The following is a 26044-nucleotide window of genomic DNA, read 5'->3' on the forward strand; positions in this document are numbered from 1 at the left end:
AAACCGAAAAGATTTTTTAACCACCTTCAGTCAAGCATAAACTGGGAAAAAATGGTGCAGCAAGTGAACACTTGTTCACCAGGGAGAACTAATAAGAAAAAACTTTTTAGTAACTTACCAATAAAACTGTGCCAACAAAATTGTGAAGGAACTATGAAAGTTTCAACCCAGTGACAGGTTCTTGCACCAGGCTACTGAGCCGTCCCCCCCCCCCCCCCCCCCCTTGTACGGTATCCACAAGATTGGACTGTTCTGACAGTTGTACAGTAGAAGATGTCACCAAGAGATACTACTATGAACTGATCGCAGGCCAAACAGGTGAGACATAGAGGAAAACTAGAAATGCACAAGACACAATGGAGAATAATATGTCATTTATTCTGTGAACAACTGAAAATTGGAAATCATATTACAGGATTTAACAAGAAATACAAATCAAGTTGTAATAAAAAGTGGCGAATCAAAAGCACCGTGAAGGTTAAAAATATTACAACATGATTTATATTTAAGGTTAAATCCTATAACGCAAATTTTTCAATTGTTTACCGAGTAAATGTCATTCTGTTCTCTGTGCTCCATCACATCATGCGCATGCCTCTTTTTTCTTTCACACCACGCCTGCTTGGCCTGTTCCTGTCAGTACCTCTCAGTGGCCTCTTCAACTGCGAGACTGTCACAACAGCCAAGTGTTATGGACTCCATACAAAAGGGATTCTCAATAGCCTGGTGCAAGAACCTATCACCAGATCAGCATTATAAACTTTCATAGTTGCTTCACCACTGTCTTAGAACACCTTTATTGGTAAGTTTTCCAAAAAGTTTTTTTCTTATAAATTCTTCTCAGTGAATAAGTGTTTGCTTGCTGTCCCATTTTTTCCCTATTCATGCTTGACTAAAGTTGGTTACAAATTTTTTCAGTTCCTGTCTGTCTGTAGGTGATCTACATGGCCTGTTTTATTGGAGTAATCTATTAGACCTGATTCTATTATAATACAGCTTTGGTGAGTAATATCTTTCACTATACAGCATGCATTAATGCTGTTTCAATCCTGTTTGTTTTAATTTGCAGTAAAGTATTCTTATTCCATAGGTATTTTATTGGAGCACAAGTCTCCATTACCATTGTTTCTGCCCTGTATGTTCCGATTTGCAGTGATTTGCTCTCATTACCTGGGTATTTTATTGACACATGAGTTTTAACACTTATGTCTTTCACCTTACAGTGTGTAAATTCCAAGTTTAGCCATTCGATGATCTAACTTTGTACAGGTTAGGCAATTAATTGGTTACAACTTGAATGTTGGGACGTTATATATTCTCTCTAGCCTTATGAAGTGAGAAATTGTCAGTAAAAGCCTGTTCCTTTTTCTCACTGTTGTAAACTGTTTGTTGAAAGCGTTTGATACAAACAGTGTTTGTATTCAGTACAGATTATTACCTGAAGATGCACCTATAATGGTGCAAAAAGGGTTGAGTTGCCTAATAAAGGAACCTGTATACTGCTAAGGTGGCCTTGAAGAAATTTAATTCATTTTCAAATAAAATATTAAGGGTTTTTTTAAGATTATTTTGGAGAATTTTTGGACTTCTTTTTACAGTAACAATGAATAATATAAGCTGTGGTTGTCCTAACTACGAGGGCTATTCAGAAAGTAGGGAACATTTTGGCATTAAAAAAAACTAAGGACAAGAAATACATTTTATTATATACATCTGAAAGAGCGACTGACATCATACTTTTCCACATAGTCACCAAACACATTGAGGCACTTATCGTGGTGGTGGACAAGCTTTGAAAGACCTTCGTCATAAAATTCTACCACCTGAGACTTCAGACAGTGTGCCGCCTGGAGTTCTGCATCGTCATCAAAGCACTGCGTTGCAAGCCAGTTCTTCATTTTGGCTAACAAGTGGAAGTCGCTTGGTGCAAGATCAGGGCTGTAGGGCGGATGAGGGAAAATTTCCCATTTGAATGAATTAAGGAGTTCTTTAGAGTGGTTTGCCATGTGAGGTCAGGCATTGTCGTGCAAAAACAAAATTTTTGCTGTCAGTTTTCTTCGGCATTTGTTTTGAACTACTCTTCTAAGGCTGTGAAAAGTTTGACAGTACCGGGCAGAATTCATAGTTGCTCCACGTTCGAGAAAATCAATAAGAAGCAAACCTTGCCTATCCCAAAACAGTGTCGCCATCAACTTCCTTGCTGACAATGTTCGCAAACATTTTCTAGGTTTTTGAAGGGACCTTGTGTGGCCCCACTCCATGGACTGTAATTTTGTCTCACAATTGACATGTTTCACTCAATTCTCATCACCAGTTATGATTCTATCCAGTAATGAATCACCATGTTTGTGGTAGGCCTCCAGAAATGTGAACATTGCCGCCATTCGCTGTTCTTTACGGTGCTCTGTAAGCATTTTGGGCAGCCATTGTGCATAAAATTTGTGGTAGCCTAGCTTTTGGGTGATAATTTCAAATAACAGTTTTCACGAATCGTTTCATCAACTTTAGTGACAAGATTGTCAGTCACAATGCTTGGGCGTCCACTCTTTTCTTCAGCATGAACATTGGTTCCGTCATTTTTAAACCAAATGCACCATTTCCGGACAGAACATTAACTCATTTCATTGTTTCCATGCATTTTGCACAGTTCACGATAAATTTCTATAGGTTTTAGGTTTTTGGCCAACAAAAACCATATCACAGACCGTACCCCTCAAAACTGGCGGGATTTTCGACTGCAGCGCACATTTCAAATTCGAAAAAACCAGATGCGCAGAGACTTTCCCGCTGTCACGGATGAATGCCGACTGAGCTGCCGAGCACGCACGTACCAAAATATATGTGATCGGCGCACACCTAGCAGTGTCAGACGGAAACGTTCCCTACTTTCTGTACAGCCCTCGTACAAAAAAAGTCTGTACCTCAGTTAATATCTGGACCCAACTGTAAGTTTATTATGATGTTCAAGAACAAAAATGTGCCCATCTTTTTCATACCTATTCCTAGTAAACCCCTCCCTTGTACACATATCTACTTGGCTTCCGATATCCCATTTAAGAGTAAACTGACATGATAATGCTGTTATTATTGATGTAGTTCCAAGAACACACCAGTGTCATGTGATGAATGCAATAATACTGCAGAAATCATTAAATACATGAGAGAATATTAATACAATACTGGAAGTCTTGTGTGGAACAAAAATAATGGATATATTACAGATAACCACACACCGTATAACTGAGTGTTTGACAGGAATACAATCAAAGTTGAATTTTACAAAGACTACTAATATTGCATATGGGGAACCCAGTGATAGTCTTGTGATTGAATAAGCAGTAAAGGAATTCAAGGAGAAATTTGGAAACACGATTAAAATTCAGGGAGAGAAAATAAAACTTTAAGGTCTGCAGGTGATGTTGGAGTTCTATCAGAAACACAAAGAACTTGAAAGTCGAACAGAATCAATAATGTCTCGGGAAGATAAGATGAATATCAACAAAAGTCAAACGTGAATAATGGAATGTGGTAAATTAAAGCAGAGGATGTTCAGGGAAAGTTTTGCAATCTGAGCTGCAGAATAACAAACGACATCAGCTGTTGAGCATATAAAATGCATATTGGCAGTAGCAAGACAAGTGTTACTCAAAAAGAGGGATATTTTAACTTTTAGAATACATCTGGAAAATAGAAAGTATTTGTCTTTTATGAAATGAAACATGGATGATAAACAGTACAGACAAGAAGAGATCTGAAGGTTCTGAAATGAGGTGGTACAGAAGAGTACTAAGGATTTACATACAGGGCATCTCAAACCTTCTGGGCCAAACTGAAACAGATGAAATATGTTCACAACTGATTATATTGAGATTGGGAACCAATAGTCAGAAAACATATTTATTTTGTTGTGGACATAACTAGAGTACACCACATAACAACAATATAGCTGACAGTGATTTTTCAAAGTGGCAACCACCAGTCTCAGTGCAAGCACAGCAACAATGCATGAAGTTCTTCCGCGCTCTCTCAAAGACCCCTTGTGTCTGTTGTACAAGGAGACAGGCAGCTTGGACCTTAGCAAACAGGCCTGTTTGGTGGTCAGGGATATACGCTTTTTATCATCCGCTGCCTGTTCCAGTGCAGCAGAACTGCATGCACTGAGACTTGCAGTCATTGCTTTGAACATTTACTATGACCTACATTGTTGTTATGCCTGCATACATGGTTTCATCAAAAGGTAACAGGAAATTTTTTATCTTACAAGCTTCACACACCCAATTTTCAATTTTTTTTTAAAAATCTTGTTGGTACACATGTTTCTGACGTATTGTTGCATTTTCAGCTGTTTTGAATGTTTAGTTTATTGCAGACAGTTGAAAAGATTGTGTGTGTTTCCAAGTACTTGGCGAATTTTTACTTTAAAAAAACAATGGATCGAAGCATATGCATTAAATTTTGCTTGAAAAATGGAATAAAATGCACCACCACATTAAAAATGCTGACTGTGGCTTTTGAAAAATCTACTTTGAGCAAGAGAAGGGTTTACAAGTGGTATAAACTTTTCAAAGAAGGTCAAGAAGATGATGAAGATGACAACCTTGGCCTAGCACATCATTCACTGATGACAATGTGGAAGGACTACAGACAATGGTTCCAGAAACATTTCAACCAAAAACAGCATCGCATGGCCATCACTCAGTACCTGCTGAATGAAGTCAAAAATGATCCAGAACTTCTAAACAAAGTTATAACAGGCGACGAAACATAGGTGTCCAGGTACTATGTCGAAACTGAGGTCCAACTGTCCCAATGGAAACTGCCTAAAGAGTAAAGAATGAAAAAAAATTCAAGTTCGATCACATGTGAAGATTCTCCTCACTGTTTTCTTCGATTACAATGAAACAGTGCATCACAAGTTCCAGCCTTATGGTCCAGGGGTTGCCACAAGTTCTGGAAATCGAGAAATTTCAAATGTGTCAGAAAACCAGGAAAAGATCTGTGAAATTTGACGAAAAAAGGAAAACACTGGTAAAGTCTCATTTTTGTCTCAGTAGATGAAATGCTTTGTTTAATGAGATGTCAGGCATCATCGCTGGCTGGGCACAGCTGAGTATGTGCACCACTTCCCCACTCCCTCATTCTTACTGCCTCTCCCCTTCCTACCATTGCAGCTTGCAGTCAGTGCTCCCACCACTTCTTGCCACTAGCCTAGAAGCTGCCGACGAGAGATAGGGAGGCAAGAGGAGCAGTTTGTTTGGATTTGATTCTCAGAGATTGTTGATGTAGCAGCCAGAGACTGCGTCATTTGTGCGAGAGTTGTGTCTGAGTGGCTGTGTGTGTGCTCTCATTTTCTGACAAAGGCTACGGTCGAAAATTTAGTTGTGAGAGTGATTGTCTTTTCTACATGCCTGTCAGCAGCTCGGTGATCATTTTTACAGTGAACTGCTACATATCCTCATTAACATTGATTCTCAGCGTATTTGCGCAAGTTATCTGTTGCATGGATTGATCACCGTGGTCTCATTTCATCAACATGGTGTCTGTGACACATGAATAGCTGGTCACACAAGTGGACTTCCATGACGGGCTGAAACTGGAGGCCAATTCTGCAGGTATCTGTAACGGATTGGGCCTGCCGATCTGTAGCCCACTGTTTCCCACTAATGTGCAAGCCCTGCCCATTGGGTCTAGTCTCACTGATCTGCCGGCAGGCCAGATCTGTTTGTGTGTGGCATAATGCGGCACTGTAAGGCATATGGTGAAGGGGAGCATATAGTACCAGTTTCATTTTCCCCCCTCTGATTCCGTTCATGGATGATACTTGGGAAGACAGACTTAGTATCTGTCTGTATGGGCCTTAGCTTCTCTAAGTTCAGTACCATAGCCATTACACAAGATGAATGCTGGAAGAAGTAATTGTGTTGTTCATCTTTGAATTATCTCCATCTCCTCTATTAATCCTACTTGACAAGGGTCCCAAAGTAACTGACTGAACTCAAGAGTTGATTGAACACAGAGTTTTTAAGCAACCTCTTTTGTATGAGACTTACACTTCCTTAGTATTCTTCCAAAAACTGTGTCTTATCTAACTTCCTCATGGCAAAATTCTAGCCGTGCAACCATAAATTGTTCAGGACAGATACATCAAGATACTTTAAGATTGTTATCGATTCCAGTTGTTGATCGCTGATTGCGTAGTCAGATGGTATCACATTTCTCAGTCTCTTTATAACTGCCACATTATGATCCTCTATGTTTAAGAGACAGCTGCCATGCTTAGTACAAGGTATTGATCATGGGCTCTCTGCATTTCAAAGCAAGTTTCTGATGATGTCACCTCCCAGTACACATCTGTGTCATCTGAACAGCAATGGCTCTATCAGACTGCCTCTGGTATGCCAGACACTACCTTGTCAATGACTCTCCATTAAAAAAAGCATACTGAGTCTTCAATCAATTCATACGTTAGGATATTTTATATGCACATATTTTGTTACTGTTCAACAGTTGGAGACCTAATACAGATGTGCTGTCTTGTATATTTGTAGCATTAACACTGCAGCCTATGTGCATCACTGTTGTCAACAACTACATTACTCAACCTTCATAATTAGACACGTTGCACATTCCACAATTTACTTATTTATTTTCATTTCAAAGGTCAGGGACTGTTAAAAAGTCACAGCTAAGCTTACTGAAAAATAATTTATTATCAGTTAATGTAATTTCATAACAAGTTCTTTTATTTCTACTACAGTATCACAATTAATTCGTTTTTCTTCTTCAAACAAGTGGCAACCAACCAACACACACACACACACACACACACACACACACACACACACACACACAAAGCCTTTTTATAACTCACATGTAAACAAGTGTATGAGTAATAGTAATAATAATAATAAACAACTGTACAAGGAATCATCATCCATGATTTATTCTGAACACAAAATGAGAGAATTAAATATTCAATGACTGGTGACTGAAAAATAAATAACTCTGATGTGTGCACACATTCTTTAAGCTGTACATCTGTCATTCACACTAAACAATAGATAACTTAAGAAATACCTGACACTGATACTTGGTATAAAGGCTCATTACAGCAACCTTGCATCACACCTCACACTATACACACAGATGCTACATATCAACTAGTTCCAGCCTAACAAAATAAACAGTACAAGCATCCTGAGATAATGTCATAGAACTGGAAGGCCTAGGGCTATTTGTACACAATTACATGTACTAATGTTAAACCAAAGTTAAATAAAAATGGAATAAGTATTGTTATTGTGTAGCTATAAATGTTCTTTAATACATATAATAAATAAACTGTTCTGATGGGATATGGAGTGACCCCAGTCTTAAAGCTTCAAACAGCCTTCGGAGGAATCCTCTCAGATAGCGTAATTATACAATTCATCCATTACAAACTACAATAAATTTCATTTCTATCACAAATTACAGCGGCAGTATACACAAAAAAAGAGTGAGAGGCATTTCTTAGCATGGGAAAAACCACATGTAAATGAAAGAAAATACAACATGGGAAGATAACAGATTCTTATGTGCTCTTTACACTTGTTTGTACTCTAGAAATTGAGATGCATTTAGGATTCTCCTGTCAGCCAGATAAAACAACTATAGTATATAGCATTCAACTACAAACAATGACAATCGCATACATCCTGACATTCATCATAACAATATTTATGAAAGTGGTTTTTCAGCTGAGCTGCCTCCAATAGCTTCCTGAGAAGTACGAATTGACTGTCAATAATGCAAATCACTTTCTATACATTTTTAGCTTGCTGAAGTGTTCTATCAGTAACATTAATGCCTCAAAAACAGTATTTATGGGCACAAGTAAATCAGGTATTCATTTCTTTTCTGTTATCTCATTTGACAAATGAAAGTTTTCTGTATTTATATTATCTGTGTTGCTTTTATAATGAGCAATGACTACAGTTCTGAAGTTGAAAGGTATTGATCACTAACTTAATTACAAGGGGAAAATGAGGAAAGCTCTAGAAACAAATAGTGGGGTATTTCAGTTTGATATAAGTTTCTGCTTAGAAACAATACCACTAACTTTCCTTAACAATCACACCAGTTTGGAAAAAGCATGAAATAACAAACCAAGAGGAACAAATATCAGTCTGCAGAACAGTACATATTATGATAGTAGAAGTTACAGGCCCTTGTTAACAGTATATAAGTTCAGTATTGTCTAGTTTCATAGATCAAATGAAGTCCTTGGCAGAACAACAACTGTTAATAAAAAACAAGGCACATTTTACAAGGTATCCTGCATTTCTTATCACCATCTCTTCCGCCACGGCGGTGAATGAACCCAAGAGAACGTCCAAGGGCACTTAACTGGCACCAAACAACAACTACATTATCTTTCTTTTTACAAAAATGCTACAAGCTGAAGTTTCTATAATATTTACAGCAAAGAAAATCTGAAAAGCATTTGCACTCAGAAATACAATATGTATTAGAACTACGTTAAATAAAATTTTGAAACTGAAAATAATGAAATGTCACTGCATCAAAGAACAATGTCAAATTACTACCTAGTATTAGGAAACTGTCCAGAGTGCAAAACACCTTGGCAGCACACTTTTGCGGTCAAATTGGCTGTATGTGTATTTGTTGTATAATGAACTGCAATATATTATAAGCACTCTGGAGAGGCATAAGGATGATGAGTTCGCTGGTGAGTGAAAGCTTTTGAGCACATACTTGTGAAAAAAAATTGACTCTCAACAACAGTAGAAAAATATTACATGGAGCACAGACACATATGCATGGAAACTCTACTGCTTCTATAAAATGAAGTCACAGTCTGATTCCAGTACTTATGTTACAATATATTGATACTAGTTACCATTCTAGGCACCTACTTGGTAGTAGCTAGAAATGGCCAATGGAATCACGAGCTACAGATTTCAGCGCTAACAGCACCTTACAATGAAGAGAGCATTTTCTTAAAAAGAATTGTTATTACTTTTACATTCACTTTGTGAATACCACTTATGTACTGACTGAACTTTCCAGCTACTAGCATGTGGAAAGTTTAACAAACACCAAGGTCCACTATTCCAAACAATATTGCACGTGTTCTCCAGTACCTGTTCTGTTCTACACTGGAGTTTCCCAGTAAATGTCTGCTGGAAAAAGGATGGCCTGGAGTGAGCAGCCGAAAGCTGTCTCCTCCTCTTGCTAGAATCAAATGACCTGTGTCTGTTGTGTCTTTGGATCACAGAAACACAAAAGCTGCAGTCGCATGTTCACTCTAAACTTGGCAAGGATGTCTTCAACAACCCTGTTAAAAAAGAGATCACATCTACAGATATTCAATGGTTGGAGAAAAAACTCACATCTCATACAAAAATAAAGATAGCAGCTACATATTAAAGAAAAGTCTACAAGGTTTTTTACTTACTGCTTGTCTGCTGCATTTGTTAGTGGAGGTATTGCTTCCAGTGCTTCCTCAAAGAATCCCCTATAGTGAAAACATAACATCAGTACAGAAATGGCCAACACAGGGATACACTACATGTAACTAAAAAATTACTCCAATACAAACAAAAGAATAAAATGTAAAAAAAGTGTGTGATTAATGCTCAGAAGCCAGACAATGTATTCAAAATGCAAAACAGGGCTATCAGAATAATTACAAATACTAACATGAAGACCCATTGCAAAGAGCTGTTTAATAAGTGGGGTATTTTCACAGTTCTTAGTGAACACAACTTCAAAAATACAGTTTAAAACAACAAAAATAATAATAATATGCAGCTACACTTGGTAAACAGCTCCATACATTATCATGAAACCACATACAGTGTGAAAAGTATTTAAACTGACAAACTCTGGGAGGTTGTAGGGGACACCAAAACAAATATTTTCCCCTAATGTCATTTTTTCCTATGAGGAGTATTTAAACCGGTAGAGGAAGATTTCTCTGGCGGCAAATTAATTAAACCAACAAACGCTTTTCCATTTTTTTATGACCAAGATACAACACATTAACACAACCCAATTTCAATTACAGCAGATTTTCAAAAATGCCTCCATTGACACATAAACAAAGGTTACACTGTCCGATCATGTTCTGTCTCACAAGGGCAAAAACCCCAGAAGTATCCTGAATTGTTCTTGCTGCTGCTACTATCCGCGCAACCATATCCTCTTCTGATGCAACAGGTGTTGCATAAACAAGGTTGCGCATCTCTCCCCACACAAAAAAAAGTCCAGAGAGGACATATCTGGGGATTGAGCAGGCCTTGGTACAGGACCACCTCTGCTATTCCACGTTTCGGGGATCTGTTGGTCCAGGAATCCACGCACACGACGACTGAAATGTGCCGGCGCCCTGACATGTTGGAACCAAATGTGTTGTCTTGCAGGGAGCGGGACGTCTTCCAGCAATTCTGGCAATGCTCTGGCGAGAAAATTGTAATAGTGCCTGCCATTTAATGGCCTAGGTAGCAGGTATGGCCCAATTAAACAGTCCCCAACAACACCGACCCACACATTAACAAAGAACCGCACTTGATGAGCGTTAGTAACTGTGGCATATGAGTTATCCTCACTCCAAACATGTGAATTGTGCACGTTGAAGACTCCATTACTCCCGAGCATTGCTTCATCAGTAAACAACACAGAGGATGGAAATGTAGGATGCATTTCACACTGTTTCAGGTACCACTGCGAAAACTGTGCTCTGGGTGGATAACCAACTGGTTCCATGTTGTGGACACGCTGCAAGTGAAATGGACGTAACAATTGCTCTCGAAGGACTGTTCTTACATTCGTCTGATTCGTCCCCATGTTATGTGCTATTGCACGAGTGCTGATTGAAGGATCCCACTCCACATGCTGTAAAACAGCTTCCTCAAATTGCAGCATTCTTACCGTGCGATGGTCTCTCTGTCCAGGTAATCTGCTAAATGACCCGGTCTCACGCAGACGTTGGTACACAGCAGCAAAGGTAGTATGATGCGGGATACGGCGATTAGGATATTGTTGTTGATAAACCCACTGTGCAGCTCGTCTGTTGTGGTGTGCTACGTAGTGCACACCAACCACATCAGTGTACTCACTCCAGGTGTATCGCTCCATTAGTAAACAGAGACAATGCATTACTACACTGGTGGACAGCAGTTGCCTACAAGTTAAAGCATAATACGCCCTCTAACAATTGAAGATCGTAATACGGCCGCCACCGGTTTAAATAATCCTCATAGGAAAAAATGAAATTAGGGGAAAGTATTTGTTTTTATGTCCCCTACAACCTCCCAGAGTTTGTCGGTTTAAATACTTTTCATCTTGTATATTTGTGTGAACATAGGCTGAAGTTAAACTCTTGACAGATTACAACAAAAAGCAAATCTGTACTATAAGCCACACTAGTAAATTTACGAGAAAGTTCAATTAGACAGTATTCTGAGTTGCATTTCTCGCAGTCCCCTTCTTTAGCTCCTGCATAACGAAGGGTGACTCATCACCAATAGGGCAGGTGTCAGTAGGAAGTTTAAGTAGGAAAAGAATTGAAGAAATGAGAACCATAATGGCCCAAAAGACATGACACAAAGCTGTGGGAGAAATAGATGTTTGTGAAAATCATATTTGTAGACAAAACACCAGTGACAGAGGTCTGACTTGTTTTTTAACCAAGTTTCAGCAGCATAGAGTGTTTTGACAGTTGTAAAGCTTGTAATTAATAAGAAACTAGAATCAGAACAAAGAACAGATACTAAATGCATCACATATACAACTCTCCATCATCCTCATCATCATCTTTTTCATTAAGTATGTACTGGGACTTGAAGTTGAGGAAAAATTGTGAATATACCTCCAATTATGAATTAGTAGTACTATGTACATGGTGCAGACATTAAGTTATGTTGTCAACACTACATAAAAATTGAGCAGAGCAGAACAAATAATGTTGTGCTTTGTGTTTTGGACCCATTTGGAAATAAATATCAGAGAAACTGGTGAGACAGGTTTGCATGAATGTTCATAAATACAATGTGGGCCAACAGTGGAGACAAAGCTGTTTCACCATATGATCCATAGGTGTCAGGTGCATGCATATACGCTACAGTCTCAATATCAACAACTGTGCACTTTAGGCCCTTACGGTTACCTGCACCCCACCTCTCACCTCACTCACCTCCCCTTCTTCAAATACGTCATTACAAAGGATGACTCATCACGAACAGGACTGGTTTTGCATACTGGGAGATCTGGTGAAGTGACTAATTTAAGAGAGAATGTAGGGAAGTTCCAAACTTAGTGAAAGAGAAAAGTTGATCATTTAGTTTGTGAGTGATGATGGTAAAGGAATCTGGATGTAGATTTCATGCTGAGAAAAAAAAAACCATTCATTGGTGGTGTTGGCTGGCTTGTTTAAAGGGGGGGGGGGGGGCAACTGCTTGGTCATTGGTCCCTGTTGGTGGTGTGCACGTGAAGAGAAACTCTTACATAATTCGAAATGTCAGTGTTCATTTTGAGAGCAAAAGTTCAAATATCCAGATGAGGAAAAAGACTTGTTTCATCTTGTAGTTCAAAACAGAAATGTGGATATGCCATTACAACAGAAATGACTCTAACTGAAGGCTGGAAAATAGCACATAGAAGAAACATTTTGATACTGGAATACAAAGTTTCATATGGCTGGGTTTGTCAATAAATATGAAATAATCTATCTTTTCATTGCAGAACTACAATCACACAACAACTGCCTCAGTAGTATCTTTTCAGCATTCCATGGTCCAACTTTGATGACAAAATCCTTATTTACACTCCCACATAAGGAATGTAGACCAAATGCCAGTCTATTCTGATATACTGAATAGCACTGCAGTACATAACGGAGGAGAACGAAGTGTGTGTTCGTACATATGGTGCTCAAAAATAGTGGTTTACTGTGAAGCTGAGCATTATAGCTGATGGACAAAAACTGACACCATATATAGTTTTTAATCAGAAAATTCTCCCCGAGAGAGAAAGCTTCTCAGCTGGTATTATTGTGGGTGGCTGACAGAGGAACTGGTCATAGACTGGATTTAAGCAGTCTGAAATAAATGGCCACGAGCTCTTCTTCGCTCAAAACCAATTCTCCTGTTAGATAGTTTTTATAGGCCCACTGGAGATCAAGTGAAACAAAAACTGAATGGAGCGATGAGAGTGTGTGTGTGTGTGTGTGTGTGTGTGTGTGTGTGTGTGTGTGTAGTAGAGTTGCAAAACTACCGTAGGCTATCACAGACTATCACAAGTAAGTGTAGACAACAGCAGTTTTCTTAGTATCCATGGTCAGTTAAGATCATGATCGTGTTACCTGTGCATTATGTGTGTTGCTTACCTACCGGATATTTCTTTGAGTCAGCTTTTACAAGAAAATTGTTGATTTGTAACATCAGTTCAATACTTCATTGATCTTGCACAGAAAATTTTTCTGTTATTCATAAGCAACTTATGCACTTATCTGTATTAACAGGAAACTCTTGCCTTTGATCTTGATGAAGATTGTTTTATCAGGTACAAAATAACAACAATTATATAGATTTTTTATGTTTGTGCATAAAAGAATAGCAATTACACCATCAACTAGTTTTTGTTATTCATAAAGTGCAATTTACATTTGGTAAGGATATAAAATACACGATGGACTAACAATGAAGGATGTGTGGTTCTACTTATGTGCAAAACAAACAAACAAAAAACAATGAGACATCATTGGCTCACAATTTCTCTGTCACACATTCATTTAAATTTCTTTCCCTGCCAATGATATCAATACTAACAGTAACCCTACCATTTACTATGTCATTTATGTACTGTGAAAACTACCAAACTGTGGCTTCGGTACAGCGGAACTTTAGACTGTGGTAATCAATGTACATATATAGCTTGTGAATTATACCATGCAGTGAAATAACTGATGTGTAACTCTTGAGCAGTTGTAAATGTCACTGGTGATGTTTCTGTATTGGCTAAATTGTTTATTTATGATGTAAATAATGTATACTTGCAAGTGTAATCATGATGTTCACGCAAAAAAATCTGTCTATAAATGAATGTGAATGAATGAATGAATGAATGAATCAACCAGTCCAATCAAATGAGTTATTCCCATATGTTCCTTGTACTGTGTTTTAAGATTCCAGGCTTACAATCAGGACAGTAAATTTTGTATACGCCTCAGTTTTGGTTTACTTTAAGTCTTGTGTTATGTTAATGTCGTACATTATAATACAGACATGTAATTCTGGCAAAAAAACTCTAGTACCATTTCAAAAAAATGCTAGTCATTGAATATGCCATACAAGTGATTTTTGGTAACATAATGTGAAGTCAAAAAAACTTTGTCTGAGACCATTTTCTTGTCACATCAAAAATATATAATACTTGCAGACGGCACAGTTTGATGTGATGCCCTGTGAATTAAGACAGAGTGGTAAGGAAGGGTTCTGAAAAGCCACTTACTGAGCTGTAGGGGTCGTGTAGAAGCGCAAAGCTTCCTGCACTGCTCTTATATCTGCACGAGCCTGCTGGTTTCCCTGCAGGCTGAAGCGAGCCACACAACTCATAAGTCGAGCAAGCTCCTCCGCAACAGTTTCAACAATCTGTGACAGTACGCGGTGTACGAGGCCTGGCGACACGCGTTGTACCTCCGCGTGAACTGCAGTTACATTTGCTATCACCTCCTTCGCGTAGGGTCTTATGTCCACTGGCTTGAGTGTTGTATCCCAGTCAAAGCGACCCAGGTACATAGATGGTTCCACAGTTCCTACCAGCGGATCACTTTTCTGCTCTAGATATACTTCCAGCACATGTCTGTAAGTAAAAGAAAACACATAAAGAAAGTCATAATAAACATATGATTACTGAAGTGTGTTCTATAAATATAATATCATCACAGTTTGGAACAGCAATACATCAATTTTTTTTCCACGTCAACAGTTCGTTGAAGAGCTATTTCATATAAAGAGACTGCCTTACAGATACCAATAACCTGTACATTCCTTCCTGACAATTTACAAATTTTCACTGGTGGAAGATCTGAACCTAGAGTTATCACTAAACTGTACACACAATACTTTCTTTCCCAGTAATGGTCAGTCTAAAGTCACATGACAGTCTCTCAAATTTGAAAAAGTAGAAGAGGAGTAGTGGAGGTACTGTCCTTGTCACGCGTTGAACAATCCACAGTTGAAAGAAGTCGGCATACTTTTTTGAACAATGATACCTCAAATACATAGCTGGAAGATTGGCTTGTGATATGCATTTTTTTCCAGATTCAGATTCAGGTATATCTTATGAAGAAGGCTCAATTATTTGGGCTGAAACCTAGGTAACTGTTTCATTACCACAACCGAGGCTGACAGTTCCTTACATTTATTATTTATAGAGAATATTTTAAGTAAAAGCATACTGAGGAATATTTCAAACAGTGTTTTTTAAAATGAATGATAAGAAAATTTAATCACCAAGTCTCTGTGATACATGTGAAGTACCATACAATATCATATTAGTCAATCAGAGAATTATCACATATGTCACAATCCAGCTGGTACTTGCATTCCACGGATAACACTTTGAAATCGATTGTGCGCTTCCCCTAGGTTTTAAGTGAAACAGTACACATCATCAGAAAGTAAACAATTCTGTGTGCTCTGTAACACCACTAATCATTTTCCTCAGGACAAGCAAGTGAAGACAAAAGATGACTGTCACATATAATTCAATAATTTTAGTTATAATGAAAAAAAGAAAAGACAGTAAATCATGCAAATGTTTCAGGACATTTGCAGAACACAATACTAACACTGGCTGATGTCAAGATGGGCACGTACTCTACAAATTCTATCCAAAAAATATAACCAACCCAGCTGACATTTACTTTTAGCCACTGAGACAACTTGTAGCAGCTATCCAAGAGCATCAACCAAGTCGACTGCTCAGGTGCCACGGCAGTGCAATAATGCACTCCCAACCCCCCCCCCCCCCCCCCCCAAGTACATAAAAAACATAGGCTTTGAAGAGTTTGGCTCAGCAGTTTCTCCTCATCTCCCTTATCCCACAAATAGTACACTGCCATCTTTTATATTCTCTGTTGCACATTTTTCTAAATGTTCAACAGCAATGGACACAATCAAACAAACAATTAAAACAAATACAGAATGTGAGAAAGATATTTAATACTGTCAAACAAGAGAAGAAGTAAAGAAAACCAACCACATGAGATGAAACACTAAGCAGCCAATAGGCACTTGAACAAAACTGAATGTGTATTTCTTGAAGATTTCCAGGCAGACCGAATATTCCATCTCTTGATCAGTACAACAGTTAATAATATCCCAGTTGAACTCCCAAAAAAATGATGGAATATTAGACTGAAAATGCTGCAAAGTTTTCAAACAATGTCCTTCCTTGGAGTTAAAGTTACATTGTTCCAGGAGAAATTAACTACGCACATAGACTGCCTGCCCCCCCCCGCTCTCTCTCTCTCTCCCACCCACCCACCCACCCACACACACACACACACACACACACACACACACACACACACACACACAACCGTGGGTTGCAAAAGCTTGAATTTTATATATATATATATATATATATATATATATATAAAAAGGGACATTCCACATGTAAAAAATATATCTAAAAATAAAGATGCCGTTACTTATGAAACGAAAGCATTGGTATGTTGATAGGAGACAATAAAAAACACACACGCAAATTTCAAGCTTTCGCAACCCAAGGTTGCTTCGTCAGGAAAGAGGGAAGGAGAGGGAAAGACGAAAGGATGTGGGTTTTAAGGGAGGGGGTAAGGAGTCATTCCAATCCCGGGAGTGGAAAGACTTACCTTAGGGGGAAAAAGGGACAGGTATACACTCACGCACACATACACACACATCCATCCGCACATATACAGACACAAGCAGACATTGTAAAGGCCTTTACAATGTCTGCTTGTGTCTGTGTGTGTGTGTGTGTGTGTGTGTGTGTGCGCGCGCGTGTGCGCGCAAGTGTATACCTGTCCCTTTTTCCCCCTAAGGTAAGTCTTTCCGCTCCCGGAATTGGAATGACTCCTTACCCTCTCCCTTAAAACCCACATTCTTTCGTCTTTCCCTTTCCTTCCCTCTTTCCTGACGAAGCAAACTTGGGTTGCGAAAGCTTGAAATTTGTGTGTGTGTGTGATTTTTATTGTCTCCTATCAACATACCAACACTTTTGTTTGGTAAGTAACAGCATCTTTATATAGAGGGAAACATTCCACATGGGAAAAATATATCTAAAAACAAAGCTGATGTGACTTACCAAACAAACGAAGGTGCTGGCAGGTCGATAGACACACAAACAAACGCAAACATACATACAAAATTCAAGCTTTCGCAACAAACGGTTGCTTCATCAGGAAAGAGGGAAGGAGAGGGAAAGACGAAAGGATATGGGTTTTAAGGAATAGGGTGAGGAGTCATTCCAATCCCGGAAGCGGAAAGACTTACCTTAGGGGGGAAAAAACGACAGGTATACACTCGCGCGCACACACACACACACACACACACACACACACACACACACACTCATATCCATCCACACATATACAGACACAAGCAGACATATTTAAAGGCAAAGAGTTTGGGCAGAGATGTCAGTCGAGGCGGAAGTGCAGAGGCAAAGATGTTGTTGAATGACAGGTGAGGTACGAGCGGCGGCAACTTGAAATTAGCGGAGGTTGAGGCCTGGTGGATAACGGGAAGAGAGGATATAATGAAGGGCAAGTTCCCATCTACGGAGTTCTGATAGGTTGGCATTAGTGGGAAGTATCCAGATAACCCAGACGGTGTAACACTGTGCCAAGATGTGCTGGCCGTGCACCAAGGCATGTTTAGCCACAGGGTGATCCTCATTACCAACAAACACTGTCTGCCTGTGTCCATTCATGCGAATGGACAGTTTGTTGCTGGTCATTCCCACATAGAAAGCTTCACAGTGTAGGCAGGTCAGTTGGTAAATCACGTGAGTGCTTTCACATGTGGCTCTGCCTTTGATAGTGTACACCTTCCGGTTTACAGGACTGGAGTTGGTGGTGGTGGGAGGGTGCGTGGGACAGGTTTTACACCGAGGGCAGTTACAAGGGTAGGAGCCAGAGGGTAGGGAAGGTGGTTTGGGGATTTCATAGGGATGAACCAAGAGGTTATGAAGGTTAGGTGGACGGCGGAAAGACGCTCTTGGTGGAGTGGGGGGGATTTCATGAAGGATGGATCTCATTTCGGGGCAGGTCGAGGAAGTCGTATCCCTGCTGAAGAGCCACATTCAGAGTCTGATCCAGTCCCGGGAAGTATCCTGTCACAAGTGGGGCACTTTTGGGGTTCTTCTGTGAGAGGTCCTGGGTTTGAGGAGATGAGGAAGTGGCTCTGGTTATTTGCTTCTGTACCAGGTCGGGAGGGTAGTTGCGGGATGCGAAAGCTGTTTTCAGGTTGTTGGTGTAATGGTTCAGGGATTCAGGACTGGAGCAGATTCGTTTGCCACGAAGACCTAAGCTGTAGGGAACATGGCTGTTCCCTTTAATTGTTGGTATGTCTGGCCTTCAAAAGTGAAGAAGTTGTGAGTCAGGATGAAGCTGGCTAAGGTAATTAGGAAAGAGGTTTTAGGTAGGGTGGCATGTGATCGGCGTGAAAGGAAGTGCTCCATTGCAGCAAGGCCCTAAACGTGCGGGATATTTGTGTATAGGGAAGTGGCATCAATAGTTACAAGGATGGTTTCGGGGGTAACAGACTGGGTAAGGATTCCAAGCGTTCGAGAAAGTTGTTGGTGCCTTTGATGAAGGATGGGAGACTGCATGTAATGGGTTGTAGGTGTTGATCTACGTAGGCGCATATATATATATATATATATATATATATATATATATATATATATATATATATGCGCCTTGGTGCACGGCCAGCACATCTTGGCACAGTGTTACACCGTCCGGGTTATCTGGATACTTCCCACCAACACCACCCTATCCGAACTCCGGAGTTGGGAACTTGCTCTTCAATATATCCTCTCTTCCCGTTACCCACCAGGCCTCAACCTCCACTAATTTCAAGTTGCCGCCACTCATACCTCACCTGTCATTCAACATCATCTTTGCCTCTGCACTTCTGCCTCGACTGACATCTCTGCCCAAACTCTTTGTCTTTAAATATATCTGCTTTTGTCTGTATATGTGTGGATGGATATGTGTGTGTGTGCGCGAGTGTATACCCGTCCTTTTTTCCTCCTAAGGTAAGTCTTTCCGCTCCCGGGATTGGAATGACTCCTTACCCTCTCCCTTAAAACCCACTTCCTTTCGTCTTTCCCTCTCCTTCCCTCTTTCCTGATGAGGCAACCGTTTGTTGTGAAAGCTTGAATTTTGTGTGTATGTTTGTGTTTGTTTGTGTGTTTATCGACCTGCCAGCGCTTTTGTTTGGTAAGTCTCATCATCTTTGTTTTTAGATATATTTTTTCCACGTGGAATGTTCCCTCATTAAATTTATGAAGGACTGTAGAAAATCCCTCAATGTGCAGGGTTATAACATACTGTCAACATACAGACGCAAATGTAACTCAGATACAGGTCCAAATAAACTAACAACAGGGCACTGTGAAATAAGTTCTAGTAGGAAGTGGAGTAAAGAATAATGAAATGTTTGTGCTAAAGATGCATGAACACAAAATTTTAAAAAAATCAATAATTCAAGTAGTATTGGGTGTATAACACAATACTCCAATTTAGCATCAAAATTAAATGAAAGACACAATAAAATACACTCTTAGGGAAAAAGAAAAAATGCACCATGAAGGGATTATCGATCTGGGATGATGTCATGAAAAAGTACAGATGAACAAATTATTACAATTTCAGAAAAGGAATGATTTATTCATGAGAAAGAGTTTGACAAAATGAATAAGTCAATAACGTCTTGGTCCATCTCTGGCCCTTAAGCAAGCAGTTATTTGACTTGGCATTGAATGACAGAGTTGTTGGCAGTTCTCCTGAGGAACATCGTGCCAAATGCTATCCAATTGTTGCATTAGATTGTCAAAATCCCAAGCTAGTTGGAGGGCTCTGCCCACAATGGTTCAAATGGCTCTGAGCACTATGGGACTTAACGTCTATGGTCATCAGTCCCCTTGCCCATAATGCTCCAAATGTTTTCAATTGGGGAGAGGTCTTGCTGGCCAAGGTAAAGTTTTGCAAGCACAACAATGAGAAACAGAATCTCTTGCCCCGTGTGCGTATGCATTATCTTGCTGAAATTTAAGTCCAAGATGACTTGCCATGAGTGGCAACAAAACAGGGCGTAGAATATTGTCAACATACCACTGTGCTGTAAAGGTGCCGCAAATGACAATCAAAGGGGTGCTGCTATGAAAAGAAACTGCATCCCAGAGTATAAAATCCTGGTTGTCAGGCCATATAATGCGCTACAGTCAGGTTGGTATCCCTCCGCTGACCGGGGCATCTCCAGACATATCTTCACTGGTCAGCGGGGCTCAATTCGAATGTCTGGAGATGCCCCGGACAGTGGTGGGGTACCATCCTGACTGTTGCCCGCTGTACAGCCTGACAGTCGGGAGTGGTGATCTGGGACAACATTTCTTTTCATAGCAAGACCCCTTGACCCCTTTGGTTGTCATCTGCAGCACTCTTACAGCACAAGGTATGCTGACAATATTCTATAACCTGTTTTGTTGCCCTCATGGCAAGCCATCTTGGGCTTACATTTCAGCAAGATAATGCCCACTCGCAGACAGTGAGAGTTTCTGTTGCTCGTCTTCGTGCTTGCCGAGCCCTTCTTCGGCCAGCAAGATCACCGAATCTCTCCCGAATTGAGATCATTTGGAGCATTATGGGTAGGGTCCTCCAACAAGCTTGGGATTTTTGACAATCTAATGCACCAATTGGACATAATTGGTCATGATATCCCTCAGGAGGACATCCAGCAATTCTATAAATCAACGTCATGCTGAATAACTGGTTGGATAAGAGCCAGAGAGGGACAAACGCATTACGGACTTGCAAAATTTGTGAAGCTCTTTATCCTTAATAAAACTCCAATTTTTCTGAAACTGTTATCATTTGTTTATCAGTATATGTTGTTCACATCCCCAGCGGTGGGATCGACGTTTTGAAACACTTTATATGGTGATGTATGTGAAGGTCCAAGGAATTGCACCCTGCAACCATGGACCTGGTGAGCCCTCATTTGCGAGCAATCAAAGAAAAAAATTCTGAATGTTGCATAGTGCTCTCCAGCTTTACAACTGGTAACAACTAATGAGCTGGTTGAATAGCACCACGGTTAAGGTTGTCGGTTTGAATCTTGTCAGATACAATGAAATCTGTTTATTTATCGAAATGACTTTGATCGTTATTTTTATTCAATTAACTGGTTTACATGCTGTTTCTTTTATTTGTATTTCTTTGTCACATCATTTTCATCAACTTATTAACTTCTTCAATGGCTCTTATCTGTCCTTCCCATCATTCTTTTTCAACTTGAAATCTTTGTGAATGTGAATCTAATTATTTTTATTTATTTATCATAATGTTTAAACATTTGAAAATGCCGATCTGTTGGTTAAAAATGAAATATGAAATAATCTATTTACATCACCATGCAATGGTGTCAAGAATGTATTTTTCGTTACAAGATGTACATTTTTTTGGATTGCAGTCATCATGGAAACGTTTAAAACAAATTCTTGTTCCATTACAGACAAAAACATGGAAGATGATTTAAATTAAGCCAGGGACACAAAATTCAAGCAAAATGAGAAACAGAAACAATGAACATGATAACATGATGAAAATGTCAAATGACAAAATGGAAGCAATTAAATTTAATACATAATACTCAAAATCACATGAATACATAGCCCATGTGGAAACAGACTGATGGGAAGAAAAATGAGAGAAAATGATGCATTCATACAATGACTAGTAAACATGATAAATGAATAGAAAAAATTACATTTAAACTAATAAATTGAATAAAAATAATGATCAAAGTCATTTCAATAAAGATTTAAAAATAAAGAAATTCAATGTACCTGGCATAATTCAAACTGACAACTTTTTGTATTTGAAGTCATTACCTTAACCATTGCACAGTGCAGCCAGACTGTTAATTGTTACCACTTTTAATGCTATGGATTATCATGCGAAAATCCAAAACTTTTTCGCTGATTACTTGTAAATAAGGGCCCACTGGGGTGAACAGCTGCAGGGAGTGATTCCTTGTCTAACGCTTTCTTAGACGACAAGAGACAGTGCTGTGTTGGGTTGCACGACTCACATATCTCTTCCAGTTGACTCATACGATGTGTATGCAGCCGATCATCTTCTTTGGGTCTTCATCTACATAGCTCTCACCATTTAATTCTTCTTCGAAGACCGTATCAGGTTAAAGGGAATAATATTGTCACGTAGAGGAAGGTGTAAGTAGATGAATGACGAACACTAACTTCACATAACAAAGGTTTATACAGCACTTGCACATACAAGAGCACGGAGCGAACTGCCTCCTGCCAGAACACATACGGTATATATACAGCTACAGAACATTCCAGTACAATGATTCCTGCCATTTGTGGATACTTTTAGAATGTACTCAAACCGAATATAGAAATTAAAATGTTTCAGTTCAGGTGAGTTTTGAACTCATAGCCCTCCATGTAACAATCTAGTATCATAACCATTACACTACGGCAACTGCGCTACTCGGCTCCTTCTGCGACATTGGTCCCTCCTTAAGAGAACAGCGTCTCGGTGTTACGTCCTCCTAGTCCGGGAACGAGTCATCAGTTATGCATACTCCGACTCCCAATGACTGATGTTCGCCCTGGCGGTGATCTTCTTAGAACTTCCCTTGCTGCTAATTTTTTCAGTACCTTTCCGCTTGTTGCCTGTCGCTGGAGCTTCGACTTTACCCTGGGTTGCAGGATCCTTATAGGGCTTCATTCGAAGGACGTGGACCGTATCTCTGATCTTTCGTCATCTTGTGTCAGGGTCGAAATCTTCAACTTCATAAGTAACATCAGACAAATTTCTTACAACCTTATAAGGTCCAAAGTAGTGCCTGAGGAGCTTCTCCGAGAGACCCACCTTCCGAACAGAAGTGAAGATCCAGATGAGGTCATCAGGTTGGTAGACAACAGGGCAGTGGCTCACGTTATACCTTCGGCGATCGTTTTCTTGAGCCTGCAGTCTGCGGAGTCGAGCTAACTGCCGAGCTTCCTCAGCTCTGGTTAACACATGGCCAATGCAGTCGTCGTCCATGTCATCAGGATGTAACGGAAACACAGTGTCCATCATTGTCGTCGCCTCATGCCCATGCACCAGGTAAAACGGTATAAATCCTGTTGTGTCTTGTTTGGCAGTGTTGTAGGCAAACGTCACGAAAGGTAGCACCTCATCCCAGTTGCTCTGCTCAACACTGACGAACACTGATAGCATGTTGGCCAAGGTCTTATTAAGGCGTTCAGTAAGCCTGTTAGTTTGCGGATGGTAGGCAGTCATCGTGATGAGTAATGTTGCACCGACAGTTTATCTCTGTCACAAGATTCGATTGAAAAACTTTCCCTCGATCCATAATTAATGACCTTGGAGCATGGTGTTTTAATACAATGTCCTCCACAATGAATTTGGCTACCTCGAATGCTTCGGCTGTTTCCACAGCTTTTGTAATGGCGTGGCGCGTCAGATAATCAGTGCAAACAATAATCCATCTATTGTCACTATCAGACGTTGCAAATCGTCCAAGGAGGTAAATCCCAACACGTTCGAAAGGCATTTCCAGTAGTGGAGTCGGCCACATTGTTTCTGAGGTACTGCCTTTCTCCTCTGGCACTCTCAACAGTGTGACACATAGTGATGGACACTCCTAAATAAACCTGGCCACAAAAATCTCTTTCGGATCCTATCGTATGTCTTAATAAATCCTAAATGTCCAGCCTCAGGTGTGTCATGGAATTTCTGTGGAACATCTAAGTGCATGTGTTTAGGAATCACTGGTAACCACCTCTTTCCAAACAGATCAAAGTTTTTCTTGCAAAGTAATCCATTAACTACCTTAAATTGCCCTTCCACATCCTGTGACTGATTTAAAACAAGCATAATTTGAGATATCTTGGCGTCCTTCTGCTCAGCAGAGATCCCGAAGTGCAGCGAGACAGTCACTATCTTCATCAAAGTCTTGATGATCTTGCACAGGGTTTCTTGAGAGACAGTCGGCATCTTGGTGTTTCTTCCACTTCTGTACACTATGGTAATGTCATACTCTTGAAGATGTCATGCTCTTGAAGATGTAGTGCCCACCTGGCGAGTCATCCTGTTGAAGTGAATGATGGTCTATAACAATTGTGAATGGCCTTCCATAGAGATACTGTCGAAATTTGTACATGGCCCAGATCACAGCAAGACATTCTCTTTCTGTAGTTGAGTAGTTTCTCTCAGCTTTTGTAAGTGTCCTAGAAGCATCTTCCATCTGAAATCTGCACCAGAACAGCACCGATCCCACATCCACTGGCATCTGTGTAGTTCTCTAGGTGCTCTCTCATCACACGGACCAAGTACAAGGTCAGTCGTCAGAGCTTTTCGCAGCACATCGAAAGAATCTTGTTGAGCACCACCCCAGATACATTTAGCATCAGCTTTTAACAACTCTTGGAGTGGTCTAGCTTTGATACAAAAGTCTTTGATAAAACGATGGTAACACAAACATAATCCGAGGATTTTAGGAATAGGAAATTCTGTTACAGCTCTCACCTTTTCTGGATCTGGCCGCACACCTTCGTTTGACACAAGGTGCCCAAGTATTTTGATTTTGATTTCTTAGCCGGCCGAAGTGGCCGTGCGGTTAAAGGCGCTGCAGTCTGGAACCGCAAGACCGCTACGGTCGCAGGTTCGAATCCTGCCTCGGGCATGGATGTTTGTGATGTCCTTAGGTTAGTTAGGTTTAACTAGTTCTAAGTTCTAGGGGACTAATGACCTCAGCAGTTGAGTCCCATAGTGCTCAGAGCCATTTGAACCATTTTTTTTTTTTTTATTTCTTTTGCTCCAAAGAGACACTTTCTTGGATTAAGTTTCAGTCCGCCTTCTTGAAGACACTTAAGAACAGCCCCCAGTCTTCTTTATGTGTTCATCAAATGTCTCTCAGAACACTATAATGTCATCTAAATAACAAAGATGCATCGTCCACTTCAGGTGCCTTAGAAGATTATCCATCATTCATTCAAAAGTAGCTGGTGCATTACACTAACCAAATGGCATTACCTTAAATTCATACAGGCCCTCAGGGGTGATGAATGCAGTTTTCTCATAACCAGCCTCATGTACTTCGATTTGTGAGTATCCTGAGTACTTGTCCATGGTTGAGAAAAACTTAGCCCCCTTGAGACAATCTAGTGATCGTCAATTCATGGAAGAGGGTAAACGTCCTTTTTAGTTATCTTATTAAGCTTCCTGTAATCAACACAAAAGCACCAACTGCCATCCTTCTTCCTGACGACAACCACTGGTGACGATCATGGGCACTGCGAAGGTTGAATGATGTCATTCTTCATTATTTTCTCTATCACATCGCGAATTATTCGACGTTCTGTTGCTGAGACATGGTATGCTCTCTGGCTTATTGGCTGATGGTCTCCAATGCTAACCCAGTGCTTCACCGTTGATTTGTCTAATTTGCTCTTCACCTGTGGATTGAAGCATTCAGAGAACTCTTGAAGAATGGCAAGTGGCTTCTTCTGTTGTTCCTTAGTGAGATCTGGTGATAGTCGAGCTAGAAGATCTTGTCTCGTAGTGGTAGCGCTTGTCTCGTAGTGGTAGTGCAAATTTAGCCCACAGACTCGGCATGGGAGGTTTCTATGACACTCAGCTGTTCTGCAATTAACGGCTCAGAGTTTGCTACACACGTGCCTTGGAAGGATCTGCGGTTCTCGGCAACAGTTAACTATCCACAATTCA

The 26044-nt window shown here is 40.0% G+C and overlaps 1 protein-coding gene across 1 annotated transcript in view; it reads right to left on the minus strand.

The window, feature by feature from the left end:
• Positions 1 to 6690: 6690 nt before the first annotated feature.
• Positions 6691 to 26044, minus strand: part of LOC124615371 (exocyst complex component 2) — a 121225-nt gene continuing 101871 nt past the window's right edge. The window contains exons 16-18 of the mRNA XM_047143194.1: positions 14515 to 14865; positions 9461 to 9520; positions 6691 to 9340 (exon numbers count right to left, since the gene is read on the minus strand). Coding sequence (XP_046999150.1) covers positions 9244 to 9340; positions 9461 to 9520; positions 14515 to 14865 — 508 coding nt within the window. The 3' untranslated portion in view covers positions 6691 to 9243. The remainder of the gene's footprint in view (positions 9341 to 9460; positions 9521 to 14514; positions 14866 to 26044) is intronic.

The sequence above is a fragment of the Schistocerca americana genome, chromosome 5, assembly GCF_021461395.2.
Source record: "Schistocerca americana isolate TAMUIC-IGC-003095 chromosome 5, iqSchAmer2.1, whole genome shotgun sequence".
In the NCBI taxonomy this organism is placed as follows: domain Eukaryota; kingdom Metazoa; phylum Arthropoda; class Insecta; order Orthoptera; family Acrididae; genus Schistocerca; species Schistocerca americana.